Source organism: Gambusia affinis, linkage group LG09 (assembly GCF_019740435.1).
Source record: "Gambusia affinis linkage group LG09, SWU_Gaff_1.0, whole genome shotgun sequence".
Classification (NCBI taxonomy): Eukaryota; Metazoa; Chordata; class Actinopteri; order Cyprinodontiformes; family Poeciliidae; genus Gambusia; species Gambusia affinis.
Window position 1 is genome coordinate 146,842 of NC_057876.1, and position 18,048 is coordinate 164,889.

At 38.8% G+C, this 18,048-nt stretch overlaps 1 protein-coding gene across 6 annotated transcripts in view; it reads left to right on the plus strand.

Annotated features, from left to right (window-relative positions):
• csnk1a1 (casein kinase 1, alpha 1) overlaps window positions 1–18,048 on the plus strand; it is a 69,619-nt gene that overhangs the window by 43,091 nt on the left and 8,480 nt on the right. For 3 of the 6 annotated variants that reach the window (XM_044126783.1, XM_044126785.1, XM_044126780.1), the window contains 2 exons: window positions 1,571–1,677; window positions 6,714–6,862. In XM_044126783.1, the coding sequence (XP_043982718.1) occupies window positions 1,571–1,677; window positions 6,714–6,862 (256 nt within the window). Of the gene's footprint in view, window positions 1–1,570; window positions 1,678–6,713; window positions 6,868–18,048 lie in introns of those variants that run through there. The other 3 variants (XM_044126784.1, XM_044126782.1, XM_044126781.1) reach the window with 2 other exon arrangements.

Genomic DNA, 18,048 nt, shown 5'->3' on the forward strand with positions numbered 1-18,048 from the left:
GGAGGCCTCAACGATCACCTGTATCTATGACTATCTCACACACAGACCGCAGTTTGTGAGACTGAAGAACTGTGTATCTAACCGGGTGGTCATCAGCACCAGTGCTACAGGGGACTGTACTCTCACCATTTCTTTCCTCTCTAAACTTCAGATTCCTGTGGTATTAGTCCAACTTCTGTCATCTACAGAATTACGCAGATGACTTTGTGGTTGTTGGGTGTATCAGAGATGGAGAAGAGTTTGAGTACAGACAAAACAAAGGAGATGATTGTTGATTTCAAGTAAAACAGGGTCAGATCAAACCCCATCTCTATCATGGGAGAAGTGAAGGTAGTTGAGGAGTATAAATACCTCGGTGTTCACCTTGACAACAGACTGGGCTGGAGACTCGACAGAGAAGAAGGGACAGAGCAGACTGGACTCCTTGAGGAAGCTAAGATTCTTCGAGGTTTGCAGCAAGATGCTGCAGATATTCTATAAGTCTGTTGAGAGCGTTATTTCTTCTACTGTCATTTGTTGGGGCAGCAGCATCAGAACCATGGACCTAAAAGACTCAACATTCTGATAAAGAAGGCTGGTTCTGTTCTCGTGGCGATTGTGGAACCCCTGGAGATGGACAAGCTTGAACACCATCTTTATTTGACTGTCATGGGAAAACGGAGTGGGCTGCACAGTGACGCAGTTGGTAGAGCTGTTGCCTTGCAGCAAGAAGGTCCTGGGTTCGATTCCCGGCCCGGGGTCTTTCTGCATGGAGTTTGCATGTTCTCCCTGTGCATCCGTGGGTTCTCTCCGGGTTCTCCGGCTTCCTCCCACAGTCCAAAAACATGACTGTCAGGTTAATTGGTCTCTCTAAATTCTCCCTAGGTGTGTGAGTGTGTGTGTGAATGGTTGTGTGTCCTGTCTGTTTTCTTTGTTGCCCTGTGACAGACTGGTGACCTGCCCAGGGTGTTCCCCACCTCTCGCCCGGAACGTTAGCTGGGGATAGACACCAGCAACCCTCCCGACCCCATTAGGGACAAAGGGCGTATAGATGGATGGATGGATGGATGGATGGATGGATGGATGGATGGATGGATGGGGAAACGGAGTATCTTCAGTCAGAGGCTTCTTCAAATTCACTGTAGCACAGACCGCTACAAGAAACCTTTCCTGCCAACAGCCATCTTGATCTACAATAACTTTTTGAAGAATTTTAATTGAGTTACAACATTATTTAATTTCCCTTTGCAATCAATAAAGTATTTTTTAATTACATTTGTATTAGAATTGTTGATTGTAATTTGTTCTACTTCATAATAAACACATAGAACTTAAACACTGAATTTTGTGTTACTAGTATTTAATGTTTAAACCATCTTTCTTGCTATTCCATGTTACTCTTTGTTGAATCTCTTGTTCTGTTGCACAAGTAATGTTTGACATGGGAATTGACAACTTGACGGTATTCTTTAGATATTCAGCCTTTGTTTTAATCAATTTGCAGAAGTTTATACAAGTGAACATTACATATACATTCAGAAAATATAGAAAACTGCACATCCATGAAAGTATTGTTAATACATGTTTACAGGGTTTTCCAGCAGAGTTTGCCATGTATCTGAACTACTGCCGTGGGTTGCGCTTTGAAGAGGCACCAGACTACATGTATCTGCGCCAACTGTTTCGCATTCTCTTCAGGTAAGCTCATAGACAAACAAAGAAACAGTTTAATGTGACTATTATAATAGTAGTCATGTGACACATTCTTTACCTCTAAATACTTACTGGATGAAAATGTCTTGTTCAAATAGACTACAAGTCTGAAAAGGAACCCGAAATCTAATCTCATTTTACTAACCTTTAGTTACGTATGATTTTATTGTATGTAGGGTTGTTACAGCCAGCTTTATGGTTTAGGGTTGACTGTGGCACTGGTAAAAAATCGACTGAGTGGTCTCAGTCAGTGTAGTTGCAGTTAATATACATTCACTAACCACTTTAATTGGTACAGCTGCTCAGTTTAAAACCAGCAATAAGTAAGCAACTAAATGCTTTTAGGCATTTAGAAATAATAAAGATGACTGGCTGAAGGTCAAAGTGAACATCAGGGTGGGAAACAGAGTGATACAATAATCTCAAGATACGATATACAATATTCTGATCACAATACGATATGCATCACAATATTTGGCAAATGGTACAATTCAATACGATTCGATGCACTTTTACAATTTTCTGAAAGATTTTAGAACAGGGGTCTCAAACTCCAGTCCTCGAGGGCCGCTGCCCTGCATTTTTTAAATGTGCCACAGGTACCAAACACTGGAATAAAATGGCTTAATTACCTCCTCCTTGTGTAGATCAGTTCTCCAGAGCCTTGCTATTGACCTAACTTTTCTATTCAGGTGTGGTGCAGCAGAGGCACATCTAAAAGTTGTAGGACAGCGGCCCTGGAGGACTGGAGTTTGGCACCCCTGTTTTAGAAGAACAGAGTGATTTGAGTGACACTTTATGTTCCATAGACTTGGATATAATTAACTGAAAACTGATTAAAAGCGCCCTCTTCGTTTTCCAGCTCAAAACAGAGCGCTACTGCTTGCTGCGTATTCATTCTTCAGGTAATCCTTTATATACAGAACAGAAACCACTGAGCTAAAATCAAATTGCGAAGTGGATGGCGCTAGTTGCTCCGATATCCAAACTTTGCATTAATTTCGCAATCTACTGCTTTTGCTGCTACTCCATTTGGGGCGCTACCCTGTAATGTGCATTTTAAGCACAAATTGAAAGTGAGACTGGGGGAGGCAGAGTCTTGCTGCTACGCCGTCACAAACCAGACATGTTAAAAAGACGGTATAAGCCTATGGACCCCCATGGTTTAACGTATCAATACTCGAAGATCGAAAAAAAAAAAATTGATAAATATTGTAGAATCGATATAATTTTACCACTCTAATTTGAACATGGCATGGTTGTTAGTCTCAGAAAAAACTGCTGATCTACTGGGATTTTCACTCACACTATCTCAAGTTTCAGAGAATGCCTGAAAGAAAAATTCACAGAACATCAGTTGTACGGAAAAATCAGATAAGAAAGGAAACACTGGTTTGAGATGATTTCAAAAAAAGGCAACAGTAGTTCAAATAGCATTTACGGCCTTCGGAATACCATCTTTGGAAGTACAACACGCCTAAGCTTGAAGCAGATTGACTACAGTAACACAATACCTCACTTGCTGGTGGTCCTGTAAGCTAACAACATAAAACGAAGGCTACAATTCACACAATGCCACCAATAATGAAAAGTTTGGAATAGGTTTCCCATTTCAAAAACTTATTTCGGCTGGAAGATTTAGATTGTTGTTTCAGAATTTGGTAATAACAGGAAAACATGAAACCCTACGTTGTTTAGTTCAAGCTGATATGAATGTATAAAGGTGCTTAATTTTTTTCTTGGCCCCTTGCCACCAATTTAGGATCCTTCAAAGACCACAACCTTCCTGAGTATTTTGCCAGTGTGACCACATTTACCAATTTTCTATTGGGTACTTCCAGCAGCAAGATTCACCTCATGTCACAAAGCTCAAATCTTCCTAGGCTGGCCTTGTGACCACTACATTGAGATCACTTCACTCCAATGGCATCCAGTCACCAGAACAGAATACAGTAGAGCACCTTTGGGATGAAGTGGAGCAGGAGTGTGGGATCATGAATGTGCATCTGGCAAATCTGGAGCTACTCTGAGATCTTATTTTGTAAATATGTAGCAAAATCTGTGAGCAATATTGTGTTCTCCTTGTTGAATACAATAATCAAGGCACTTCTGAAGTCAAAGTGGGCCCAGCCCTATATGAATAATTGGAAGTTTTAAGTGCTTTATTTTGAACAAGTTTTCATGTTATTAGTACTCCCAGTTTTCAGTGAACTTTTTATCCCTTATCCAGGTACAGACAAGGCCTCGTCAGACACTTGTATCAACAGGTGCTTGTTACCCCAGTCATTAATCGCCTGTTTTACACTGCAAAAACACTTTAGACCAGGGGTCACCAACCTTTTTGAGGCTAGGAGCTACTTCATGGGTACAGAGTAACGCAAACAGCTTCTTGTTTGATACAGACATACATTTCTTTGGCTCAACCTTTGTAACAATAATGCATTTGCATATGTATGATTACATGCTGCCTGATCATATTAATGTTAAAGACCACTCACAATAGTTATCAGTAATGACTTACTATGGCAGATATGGTTGTTATCTGATCAGAAGTTCTGATTTCACAGAGTTTTAAGTTTGATTCTCTTTTGGATCTCTAAATTCCCCACAAATGTGACTGAGAGTATGGATTGTTGCAGTAGCACCTGCAGCTGTATGCACTGTGCATGCCTTGAGATTTTCTTTTAAGTAAAAAAAAAAAAAAAAAAAAAAAAAAGAATAGATTTTTTTTTTTTTTATTGTAATAGTAAAATTGTGGTGGGAGAAAAAAAAGATGTTTTGTGTCAAAAGATCTTGTTTGTGGGGCGTGCTGTGGGTGGTGCAGGGGGTTAGCACACCTCACGTTTGGAGGCCTTGTCCTCGACGCAGACGTCGCGGTTTCGACTCCCGGTCCTGGCAACCTTTGCTGCATGTCTTCCCCCCCCCTGTCCTCGCCCTCTTTCTTGTCTGCCTACTGTCACAAAAATATGAGCCACTAATGCCGCAAAAACTCTTCAGAGAAAGAGGAAAAAAAAAAACATCTTGTATGTAGTGAGTCTGTGGGGGTGGGCACATGTCCATCCTAAATCTATGTGTTATTGGTCAGTTTGCTTTTCTTTATTTACCGGGTTGGCTCTTTTTCTGCAAGCTAAAAATGAATGAGCAGAGTTTGAGCCCTCCTGTGGTTCTAACAACAGTGGTTGTTTTGATCCCGCCTGAGCTTTTTACCATGTGTGCGGTTCTGGTGGTGGGCAGACACACCACCTGAACCTAGGAGTCTTCATCCTCCTCCTGCCGTGGTTCACATGGGTAGGCTTTGCTTTCACATCTTTATTATGTAGCATAACTAGTAAAATAAAAAAATAAAAAAGAGGGGGGAAAACAGTCTTGACTGATTGGAGGGTACGCACAAAACTATAACTGCATCTCTACCCGCAAGAGCATGACCACATCTCCAGCGCACATGATGTGTGCGCTGGAGATGTATTTATTTAATCTTTTACAAGTTATGTGAAATAAGACTTGACAACAAAACCTACCCTTGTGATCCATGAGAAGAAGAGGATGGGGATTCCCAGGTTCAAGTTATGTGTATGAGACAACCAGAGGAGGAGAAAGGGAAGCAACAATGTTTGCTTAATTTCTACTCTTTTGGCAAACATTTTGACTAGATTTAAGTGTTTAACTCTCCCACAGTCTTAGCGCAATGCTCAGGAAGCCAACTGGGTAACATGTCAACTCTTCAGTTCTGGAAAACCATAAAAAATAGCTCATAAACCGGAGACCCTGCCAGAACTCCTCACACAGTGAAGAGCTCAGGGGGGATCCAAATGACCGCTCTTAGAATCACAGAAGGGTTCAAACTCTGCTCTTTCATTTTCAGCTTACAGAAAAAGAGCCAAGCTGCCAAATAAACAAAAGTAAACTGACCAATAATATTTAGGCTTAGAATGGACATGCCCACCCCCATAGACTCACACAGACTCGCTACATACAAGATCTTTTGACACAAAAGAATTTTTTTCCCACAATTTTGTTGACAGGAAATAGGGTTGTATGATAAAATGTAAAAAATTTGTTGTTTTTATTTTTGTAACTTCAACAAAAATCTCAAGGTACGCACAGTGCATACAGCCGTACAACTGCAGGCACGATTACCCTCTGATAACATCTTGAAGGGGCCCCTGTGTCTGCACATAATTCTGTCTGACAGTCTGCCCTCGGGCGACCAAGTGCCCGTGGGCACCGTGTTGGTGATCCATGTTTTAGACACTGTTGTATACACTACAGTGAATTCATGGATGTTTGTGTATTTTCATTATGTCACACTATCTAACAATGAATTAAATCAGACCATTAAAGAAATGGCATACAGAAAGTATGTTCTATACAATAGTCGTAAAATGCAGTGGAGACTGGAGTTTTAAACTAGGTGTAAAACCATACGTCGGAGAAAAAAAGATAAATACTTGGGTTTTTGAACATGAAATAAGGCTAGAACAGCTCTTCATTCATAGAATTTATCTAGTCCAGTGTTTCCCAATTCCAGTCCTCGGGTCCCCCTGCTCTGCATGTTTTAGATGTGCCTCTATACCAGAACAGCTGATTCAAATGATTGCATGACATCTTCTGCAGCCACCATGTACTGCAGGAGCCTGTTAATCACCCAAAGATTCAATCAAGGTGTGTGGCAGAAGGAAACACCTAAAACATGCAGGCAGGGAGGCCTGAGGACTGGAATTGGGAAACACTGACCTAGGGCAAGGATGCCCAAGGTCAGTCCTCAAGGGCCAGCATGCTGAAAGGTTTGTTACTACATAATAGTAACAAACCTTTCAGCATGTCAATGTTCTTCTTAGGCCTTCTAATGAGCCATCATTTGATCCAGGTGCGTTAAACCAGGGAGAGAACTAAAACATGCAGGATGCTGGCCCTCCAGAATCAACTTTGGGCACTGCTGTGCTCTAGGGCTTCAGGCTGCTGGACATAAATAATTATTGGAAGAAATGTTGATAATTTGATGTTTTTCTATTTTGACCTAGGACTCTGAATCACCAGTATGACTACACATTTGACTGGACCATGCTGAAACAGAAAGCAGCACAACAAGGGGCCTCTTCAGGGGGCCAGGGCCAGCAGGCACAAACCCCCACAGGCAAGCAAACTGACAAATCCAAGCCTAACTTGAAAGGTTAGTAGCAAACAGCCAAGTGACGTTTTTTTTACCGACACCAATTGCTCATATATTTATTGAGTTTTTTTATGTAGAAAAGTAAATATTGTTTAAGTAAGTAACACATACCCCAATTATCTTTTTGATACCCCAATTATCTGCCTGGCTCAAAAAAGTCATATGCCTGGGTGCCATTTACTTTTAAATAGCATTTAGTGAGTTTAATATTTTAGCTTTGCGTGGAAAAGAGAGAATTATTTAGCAAATCCTTAAAATACTTCTTTTGGAAATGCCTTGCAGTGGAAAAAAATAGGAGCTAGTAACTATTACATTTTGGATTGTTAGTGGTGTTTTGAGTGGAAGAATTTTTTTTAAGTATTGCGACTTCAGAAACAAGATTACTTGCTCAGTTTTGCCTGGAAAAAGTCTTGCATTTTGATTAGTTTGAGTACAACTTGTATTCATTGTGACCTTAATAAAATGGACTCAATGTTATAACTCAATAGATGAAAATCTTGAATCAATAGTTCATCTATTTTGGTAATTCTAAGTTAAAACTGCGAGTACTGCATAGAAATATTAAACAGAATGATTGCATGGTTTGATTATTGAAGGTCATTTTATGATTATAAATTGACAGCTAATGAAAATCCAAAATTCAGCAACATTGTGGGCTCTCGTTTCTTCTCTTCCCCTTGTCAAAAGTTCATACGTTCTCAATTTTGTTTAAGTCAGACAGGTTTGTTGGCCCACCACGCACTTTTGATAACAGTCTTCAAAACGGGTATTTAGGTACTTCTAGCTGTGTGGGCAGTTGTCAAGCCCTGCAAGTCCTAAAATGAAAATCAATTCAGTTTATATAGTTGGTTTATTTATATAGTACATACATCCGCAGTAGAGGTGTGCCGATCGATTGGCCATCGAACATAATTGGCCGATTTCCGTGAAAAACTGTATGACCGGTGACCGCCAATTACTATCTCATGTTGCCAGTCACAAAAACTGATCACCTGTATCTCGTTCCGCAGCCTGCGTATTATTTGAGGGCAGGAGGACTAATATGTCACATCTGGAGACTGTTTCTGCTCCACCAGACAGTGAACTCTCCCATCGAACGTCTGCTTAAATTTGCAACATGTAACTTAAACAAACAAAAGATTTTAAATATATTAAAACTTTTGCTATGTCCTAACATAAGACAATCTCTGAAAAAAACATCAGTCTCCTCTTCCTCCTCCTGGTATTCGGCAGATTTACTCTGCTTGGTCAGAAACAGCCAATCAGAATGAGGATTAATCAGCTAGTTGTGCTCTCAGGAAATTTTGATTTAGTAACTCAGGATTATTTATTTTAATGTTTCCTATTTTACATGACATTATTTGATATAGGCAGTGTTGTGAGATTTATTTGAGTCATGTATAATTTAGGCTGTAAGAGCCTTACAGTTAAAAATTATTTTTAATTTTGACTGAATACCTGCTGCATTGTGCCTGCAAGTATTTTGCATGTTTTATGTCTGCATTAAGTGAGTTTATTACCAGATGATTTTTCAAATATACCAGGTCACAAAGTAACATTTATACCTAACACAAAAAATTAACAGCCAGTCCAGGCGATCAGCAATGATTGGTGATCAGCAGTGATCTGCCCTAATGGATGATCGGAATTGGCAGCCGAAAACCTGATTGGAGCCTCCCTAATTCCCAGTGATCCTAGTTATCAAGCAGTATCCAATTTTATTCATTTACAAATTCTAAGGAAACCCAGCAGACTGCCTTGACTTGGAGCATCCACGCCTCTGGATGAGCACATATCACTGTATACAGTATACACAGTGTGTCATTTATATTGCAGCAGTCCCTCTTTCTCAACATACGTGTAGCGACAGTAAAGAGGAAAAACTCTGACATCAGCATTTCTATAAAGCTTCTAAGAGGATGGTTGCACGAATTGCTCTGAAATATTCTTATAGAGGACTATGCTGACTTAGGACTTTATAAAACACAGTCAACCAAAAACAGCAGATGACATGGCTCTACAAATCCTTGCCAATTGTTGGAACTGTACATAGAACTTGAAGCAGTGTGTATTCTGTGCTTCTTCACTCATCCCCCAGATTATGGGACCTTGATTTTCAAATGAATTGTAAACGTTTATTTGAAAAATAATCTTCAAGTCTTTGTTCCATTTAGACAGTTGTAACCCATGTGCTGGGTATATCTGTGTGACATAACTTTTGTTTCGACCTGGTTGAGATGTCTTGGAATCTCACCCAAAACTTGTGAATGGCCTGAACGCCACAATCCTCCAAAAACTAGGCTTATTCGTTTAACTTTTTCAATCTCACTTTTTTTTCCGGTCAATTTTCCATTACCCGGTCTACAACCAGCTATTCTACCGAAAATATTTTAAGGCTTAACCTCCTTGTGGAGGGCTTGAATGGTTGTTTGTTGGACAACTGTCACGTCAGCAGTCTTTTTGCTGATTGTGTTGATCAAATTCCTTGTAACGTTTTTAACTGGTGGGATATAATATTCAGATTTTCCCTATAACTGAATTTTGGTTCTCTTTAGCTGTAAGCCATATTCTTAAAACAACTAGAAATAACATTCTATGATCATTCTGTGTGTAAACTGAGTTTTACTTTCTGAATTGAAGTATTGAAGAGGTTACCGTATTTTCCGCATTATAAGGAGCACCTTCAGTGAATGGCCTATTTTTAAACTTTTTTCATATATAAGGCGCACCGCATTAAAAGGTGCATATAATAGACTCTACAGTCTGATACTGTTACGGTAAATCAAACGTTAGTGCAATCACTATATAGTAACACTCTAAATAGTGCAAAGCAATAACAATATATCAATAACTCAACGTTGTTCAAATGTTAATGTCCATATTCACAATATGACCAACCTTGTTGAGCTGTAAACACACAAAATAAACATGTAAAGCTCACTTTATTAATTTATTCCTCATCCACGAATCTCTCGAATTCTTCTTCTTCAGTGTCCGAATTAAACAGTTGGGCAAATACGGCATCCAACATGCCCGGCTCCGTCTCGTCAAAGTCATCATTAATGGAGTCAGTGTTGCTGCTGTTTAGCAGTTCAGTGACAATTCCTGTCTTCCTGAAAGCTCGGACCACAGTTGAGAATGACATATCAGCCCAGGCATTTACGATCCACTGGCAGATAGTGGCGTATGTCGTCGGCGCTGTCTCCCCGTCTTGATGAACGTGTGTTCGCCTTCCACTGTTCCCAGGCAGTTCGCAGTCTAAATTTGAATGCCCTGTGACACCAATATCTAGCGGCTGGAGTTCTTCTTCTTCTACGGGGTAAAATGAAGTCGGCTTACCGTAGTTGTGAGACCTGTTGTGGCTCAATATTGGTCCATATATAAGGCGTACCGGATTATAAGGCGCACTGTGGGCTTTTGAGAAAATTAATGGTTTTTAGGTGCGCCTTATAGTACAGTATAAAATACAGTAAATTAGTCCCTACAATGACAATCTAATTTAATTATAACTGTAAGGCCATATTTATTTCCATGTTGACTTGTTAATTGTGGAGCCATGAGTACATTTTAATTGTTCATTCCAAAGGTTCTCAAAACTTTTGCTTTGGATTCTGTTTGTCCAGTGTGTGAAACATAAGACCAAGCAGTTAGTTTCTTAAAGATAACAGTTCTATCTGTTAATACTAACATTTTGAAATAATTTATTATTGCTTATTATGAAAGCTAAATTTTGCACAGTATGCAAAATTTTGAACATTACAGAGTATTTAATTTAGCATAGTTTAACACTTTGTAAACATCTAGGCTACAGTGTAGTTATATAGTTTGACTGTGTAATCGATGTATGCAGTATTTAGAAATGTCTGATTTGAATGTACAACTTATAAAATTAGCTTTTCTGCATAACTGGCTTCATATCAAAGAGTACGTTTATACGTGGGGAAAATAACCAAATGCCTTTTGCCTGAAACACTCCAAGAAGTCTTAATTTCTGTTGTCAATACAGCTGATGAAGTGAGACAACTAAGAAATAATACTGTTGTATTCCTAATCTGCTTGAAAAACTAATGAAATTAATGAAAGAATTATTTTAGTTAAATGAAATGCTATCAGTCAAAGCATTAATTAATGCTGTAGTTTTCCTATGGCATGCTCCTACATGCTTAAATAAATCCAAATACTGACTTTTTTGGGCCAGGCGGTATATAACTAATAATTTTGCCAAATTGGAAACACATTTTTCATTATTTTGGTCGAGACCTAATTTGTTGAATTACCAAAAACCCTACCAAAATGTCTTGGAAAAAAAATGGTACAATTGGTCTGCCTTGCAGAAGCAAAGACGTCCTTGGGGAATTTGACTACTAACTTTGTTCCCTTGTTATGTTGTTCTTATATTGGGGTTGATCAATGGGCTTTCTCGTCGATGATATTGAGCTGATGCTTACAGATTTGATCTGATCTCAACCCTCTAATTCTGCTTTTTCTTTTTTAACATTTCCTGTTAAAACAAACTGGACTATTTAACTTATTTCCTTGATGTTTATACTATACGTATTTAACAATGCCATTAACAAATACTGAAATCATTTGTTGTACAAGTAAGCACTTGTGGTCCTCATTTAACTTGTCCTGTTCACCTCATTAGAGTTGGTATTGGCGTATCTCTTTCTACCTGTGTTTCTGATGTCATTATTGGATGGGATATGGGCCTGAAGTCACCAGTTATTCACTAATCCAGACTCTATGGTCAGGTGTTGCCACTGACATTGTAGCCGGTTTAGTTAGCCAGTTTGCACTTTGGTTAACAGATATACTTCTTTAGACTTTTAGCATGTCAACTTTGCTTTCAAAACAAAGTGACCAGCTCAGCTAGTTTGCTGAAACATTAAAGGGAAGGGAAGTCTTTAGGTTGTCTGGCATTTTATTAAAGTGACTTTAAACTGTAGGAGCAATATGACTGGAAATGATTGTTTTGAAACCAAGAGGCCTTTACCTAGACTCATCAAACTGTTCCACAAAGCTAGTAACACTATCAGGGTAGAGTTGGATCTAATTTGGTGGAACTTCAGTTTCTCTTAATCCTCCTGAAAGTATTGATGACCCTGTGTCCTACCCATGTAGAAAATTCCAGAGTAATTACCTAATTACCAGGAAACATTCAACACCACTTACACATATAAAGAGATAATTACTAGTTGTCCAGTTTTTAGTACCCAAATTACTAAGTAGAGTTCTTTTAATGTTTTTTAAAATAAATGGTGGTCCTAGAATTATGGATGTTTTTAAGGGTTACCTTAGCTGATTTTAAACACCACCTCTGGAGCTTATGCTGAGCTACTAAAATTAATCTAGCCTTGCTAGCATTTCTGGTAAAGACAGCACTTCAATGAGTAACCTAGCAGTAGATTTAGATATAAAACAATGCTATTACTAGATGATAACAGACCCACCATGTAATTGAGTTTGCAGATTTGAAGAAATGTTTTGGAGTTTGGGAAAGCTTGGGAGATGCTAAGCAGACCATGCCACAACCACAGTGAAGACGGAGAAGGAAGAAAAACTGTGAACGGGTGGATTTCTTCCTCTTTCTCATTTCAACTAAAAAAACTGCAAAGGACCACCCCTAAGTCGACTGGAGGTGCAGGACTGCATTATTTTAAGATATATTTGGGGGGAAACAAAATTAGAAATGTGGTTGTGAGCCACAATTATATAAATACACACGACGCATACTGAGTGAGATTATAGACCGATGCTGGCCCAGATAGGGTGGGTTTGGCACCATCATGTGGCTAAATAGGATGACTACACCTTGGATGCTGACAGTCTCCTCTGAGCCTCCTGTTTGCTATTGATTTTCCTACGTACAAAAATTGAAAATGTCCCTAAAATGTATCAGTTTGAGCTAAAAATCTGAAAATGACATCAAATAACAAAACTTGTTTCTCCTTTATAATGTATTTCTTTTATAATGTTTTGTTCAAGTGTAAGTGAAGAAAATATTAAGAGCACTTGGTGTCAAAGTTTGATTTGGTGTTATTCAAACAAACATTCTCTGATTCTTAGCAAACTTTGAAGATTGACTAATGCTGATGTATTCCAATAATATGAGCATTTTCAACCAAAATTGCTCATATTAGTGCATAACTATGCAAAAGATTTTTGTGTTAAAGTCAAATTTTATAAAAAGCAGAATGATGCATATGAAGATATGGCCATAGAGCAGAGATCACAACATGGTGCCCACAAGCACCCGGTCGCCTGAGGGGACATTGTCAGTTGCCTGCAGAGCAAGTTCTAAAAATAGCCATTGTCATTAGGGAGCATTGCCAAAAAATTATTTAAATGTTTTTACATTGAAGTAACTTTTGTTCATATTTAGAATTAAAAAAAAAAAGTAAATTATAAAACATTTAAAATAAATGGCTTTATGTATAAAACTCTTTTCTAGGGTAAAGTTCAATTTATGCAAAAACGCCTGCAGGATATTATCAGAGGGCAGCAGCGCCTGCAACTGTACGGCTCTACACACTCTGCGTACCTTCAGATCCTTTAAGTGAAAAAGAAAATAATTTTTGGAATTTTTATTATTTAACCCTCTTTACTATTAACAAAATTTTGAAGTTAAAAAAAGATCTTTTGTGTCAAAAAATATTGTATGTACAGCACATTTGTGTGATTTTGTGGGTGTGGGCACGCCAAAGCCTAAATCTTATTGGTAACATTGCTTTTGTTTATTTGGCAGCTTGGAACTTTTTCTGTAAGCCAAAAATGAACGAGCGGAGTTTAAACCTTCTGTAGTTCTTAGAGCGGTCATTTGGATCTCGCCAGAGTTTTTTACCTTGTGGGATTCTGACGGGTCGTTGGTTAATGAGTTTATTTGATGTTTCCTGAACTTGAGATCTAACAGGTCATCCGTTGACGAACATCTGCCGCTCTTACTGAGCGCCGCAATAAGACTGCGGGTTAAACTATATGATCTAGTCGAAACGTTCCCCAAAAGAGTAGAAATTAAGCAAACATTGCTGCTTCACCTTCTCCTCCTCTGGACATCTGACGCCACCTGGACCTGGCAATCAACATACTCCTCGTTCCGTGGATCACACAGGTAGGCTTAGCTTCCATGTCTTTATTATTTAGCATTGTTTGTAAAAAAAAAAAAGAAAAAAAAAAGTCGACTACGCTTGTGGTTTAGTTTTGGGCTACGCGCACATGATGAGCAATGGAGAGGTGGTTGTAGTCTTGTAGGTCAGGTGCTGTGATAGTTTTGTGTGATCGGTCAGGCCTTTTTTTTTTTTTTTTTACATCTGCTGTTAGCCAAACGGTGACCTGTCAGCTTTTCAGTTTGCGAAACCATTAAAAAAAAAGCTAATATACCGGCCACCCCATCAGAACCGTGCACACTGTAAAAAGCTCAGGCTGAATCTTAGAACTACTGGAGGTTCAAACTCTGCTCATTCATTTTTAGCTTATAGAAAAAGCAAAATATAAAGGTTTAGCCCAAAACAATAATCTATAAAGATTTAAGCTTTGGTGTGCCCACCCCCATAAAAACACACTGATGTGTGTACGTACAAGATATTTTGTCACTAAAGATCAATTTTTTTCTTCTCAATTTTTTTACTAGTAAAGAGGGTTGGATAATAAAACATACAATAACTATTTTCTTTTTTTACTTAAAGGAAAATCTCAAGGTTCTCATAGTCCGTACAGCCACACTGCTGCATGTGCTACTGCAGTAGTCCATACTCTCACACTTGTGGGCAATTTAGAATCACACAGAAGAGCTCCAAAAGGGAATCAAACGTAAAACTCTGAACTAAGAACTTCTGTAATCATAGCATGCCATCATATATGTATTACTGTTACAAAGGCTGAGCCAAGAAAATTTGTCTGCATCAAACAAGTAGCTCCCATTCTCAAAAAGGTTGGTGACCCCAGCCATACAGTGTATGAAATGTGATTAGGCTTCCAAGAAGGCATTCTGAACATTTGAGGTCATTTGGATGAGTGTGATTTTTTTGTTTGTTTGTTTTGGGAATTTTTTTAAGGTTTGGAGGTCAGTTTAAGCATTTGTCACCTTTTTGTTCCTCCTTCCCCTCTTAAACCAACCATAACCGTATAAAAAATGTAAAATAAGACCTATGGCGTGGAGGTATGTGGAGAGTTTGGCAAAAATCCAATCAGTTATTTTTCCATAACAAATTTTGCACAGCTAGTGCTGGACCCTAACAAAAACTAGCTAGACTTGGTTGATATTGTGTTTTTAGTTGGAAGGAAATTGTGGAATATTTTATGGTTACAAAATTATGGGCATCTTGCTACGTGCATAGCAATGTTTTGCTAGACATTATATCATAATTGGGAAAAAAAAGAAAAAATCTGCCACAATAACTTTTGTTTCTTCCTTAGAGCATACAGTATTGGACTCAGAGTAGATCTTAGGGCCTGAGATTGGTTTTGACTAATGCATCTTAATGTCTCTTAACTTTTGCACAGTGACTCATCTGTTGGAGAATCTTTCTCGGAAACCTTCCCCAAATCAATTTTAATGATGGGATTTGCAGTTTTGTTTGGTGAAACTCGTGTTTTCTAGGAGCATATTCGGAGGACTAAGGCCTCCATGTACGGATTGCATGTTTTACCCCTGTGCCATCACCACGCCCATAGTTCTAGAATTTACTTTTGTTTGAGAATGAAAATTCTATGAAATCTGATTTAATGCTTTTAGAATAGACCATGCCTGCTTTCCTGCCATGTTTATAATGCGCTTAGTTACCTAGAAAAAAGTAATAATTATCGCTTTTATTGTTACAAAATTACTACTAGGGCTGTCACTAACAACTTTTGCTTGGGGGTTAATTGTCCCAGAAATTATGACGATAATATTGTCATTTTGAGAGCATTGTTAACTAATGGCACAATAATTGCATAACTATGCAAAAGCACCCTCTCAGAGGTCAATAAACCAATTTTGAAAGAACATTTAACACTGGAACTAGGAAACCTTTTAAATTGGGAGGGGAGTTTAGGGGGTTTGCGTTAGGCACTGTTCACTTTCAAATTCTCTGATTGCCCATGTTGCCCATATTAGAAAAGCCACTGCACCTCAGTGATTATGGACTGTCAATAGGATGCATTTTAGGTGCAGATATGTCGCTCAGCAAAATTTGTCACAATAACAAATTTTGCTGAGCGATTAATTGTCCCAAAAATTATTGTGATAAACGATAATATTGTTTGAATACCATTTTACACTGATTTAATGGAAATGACGTAATAATGCATGTGATTTCCTGCCAAAGACAAGTACACTTTATTTTCAAAATAACACTTAGGTGTTATTTTGAAAATAAAGTGTGGGGTTGGGATAGGGTAACACTGGAATAATAACACTGGAACTGATAAAATAAACAAAACAACCAAAAATTTAAATAAAATGGATTCTCAGTCTCTGTTAACAAAAATGTACTAGTATAAAATCACCAAAGTGTAAATAAATACTGCATTCAATCAAGAGTGTAGATTATGAAGTCTGTATTTTATATTGCCCTTCAGTCATCATTAGATTTAAATAGAGAAGATGGGCACATCGACTACCTGATGCAATAATTCACACTACACATTAGTTCACACGTACATTTTTCTCCTTACGACAATCTTAGAACGTTGATCGTTTTAAGATTGTTACTTGTGATTTCCTAACCAATCATCCTGTAGTGTGTGGTGTGTTAGTGGCCACTCCGATCTAAATCAGGGGTTTTCCCCACTGTTAACGCAGCCTGTTGAATGTGACAGGTAGCCAATCAGAAAGCGTGGATTCTCTTGTTTTCTGAGGGGAAATTACTGAGGGGAATCCTGAACAGCTGACACTGAAGTCCAGCGGACATTGGAGATATGTGGAAACAACATTAATGTTTATAAAATATTTCGTCCAAAGAATACAGAAATGACGAGGGGAGGAGTTGGAGCGAAATTGCTATGCAGTTGATGCCCCAGTAACTTTTCAGCTGTTCTTTAACGTGACATAAATAGATTCTAATGATTTTCATTCAGTCAGGACGTTACACTGACACTAGAGCCACATGCATTGCAGGTAGATTGTAGTAAATAATTGATTAATGCCTGATTTTAAAATTAGTTCTCTGGACTTGGAGCCATTATGTTGTCCCCATGTTGGACACCACACGGCATGATCGAACCCGATCGAACCGGTATACTGGGATTTCCGTCGGCTAATGTGCGATCTCTCAGGTTTTGAAAATGGGCCGACAATCGGCTGACAGCTCTAAGATGGTGTAGTGTGAACTGGGCGTTACACTGAGGAAATGAGGAAGGGAGGGTCAGTGGAGAGCAGCGGAGTTGAGCCTTTTTTCGTTCAGTGTCATCAACAGAAAGAAAAAGGCCGGAAGAGACGATAAAGGCGATAATTAAAATGACGTTGATGGCTTTAATTTATCGTACAATTAATTGATTTATTGTTTATCGCGACAGGCCTAGTTGTATTGTTTAGTCGCTACTGTTTACAAATTAGTGGGTCCACGGGTTCAATGGTTCACCACGTCCTCAAGGTACTCAAGGAATCCCAATTGTTGCCAGACTGCAGCTGTCATGTTCAGCTTTTAAACCTGACTCACTCCTCCTCCTGGGCTTTATGCTACAGTGTTTCTCAATTCCGGTCCTCAGGCCCCCCTGCCCTGAATGTTTTAGATGTTTCCCTTCTGCCACACACCTGGATTGAATATGTGGTTGATTAACAGGCTTCTGTGGCACTTGATGGTCATGGAATCATTTGAACCAGCTGCTCTGGAGTAGAGGTACATCTAAAACATGCAGAGCAGGGGGGGCCTGAGGACTGGAATTGAGAAGCACTGTGCTACACTAAGTGGTAAGAGTCCAGGGGCCTTGTGTAAAAAGCTTGCGTACACACAAAATATGTACGCGGCATATTTTATGCACTAGTCGGTATGTATAAAAATGAACTTTGTGTCAAAGTTTGCGTAAATATACGCACACTGTTTCCCTGGCAGGAAAATGTGCGGCAACCATGCAAATTTTTTCTGTGAACAATATCAAACTAGAAAGTGTCAAAACTGGGGGTTAATTTCATTCTCACTAGAAAAGAAAACAGGGTTGGATCAGCCGATTAACTCCAAACAGGTCAGGTTTGATTACTTTTAAGT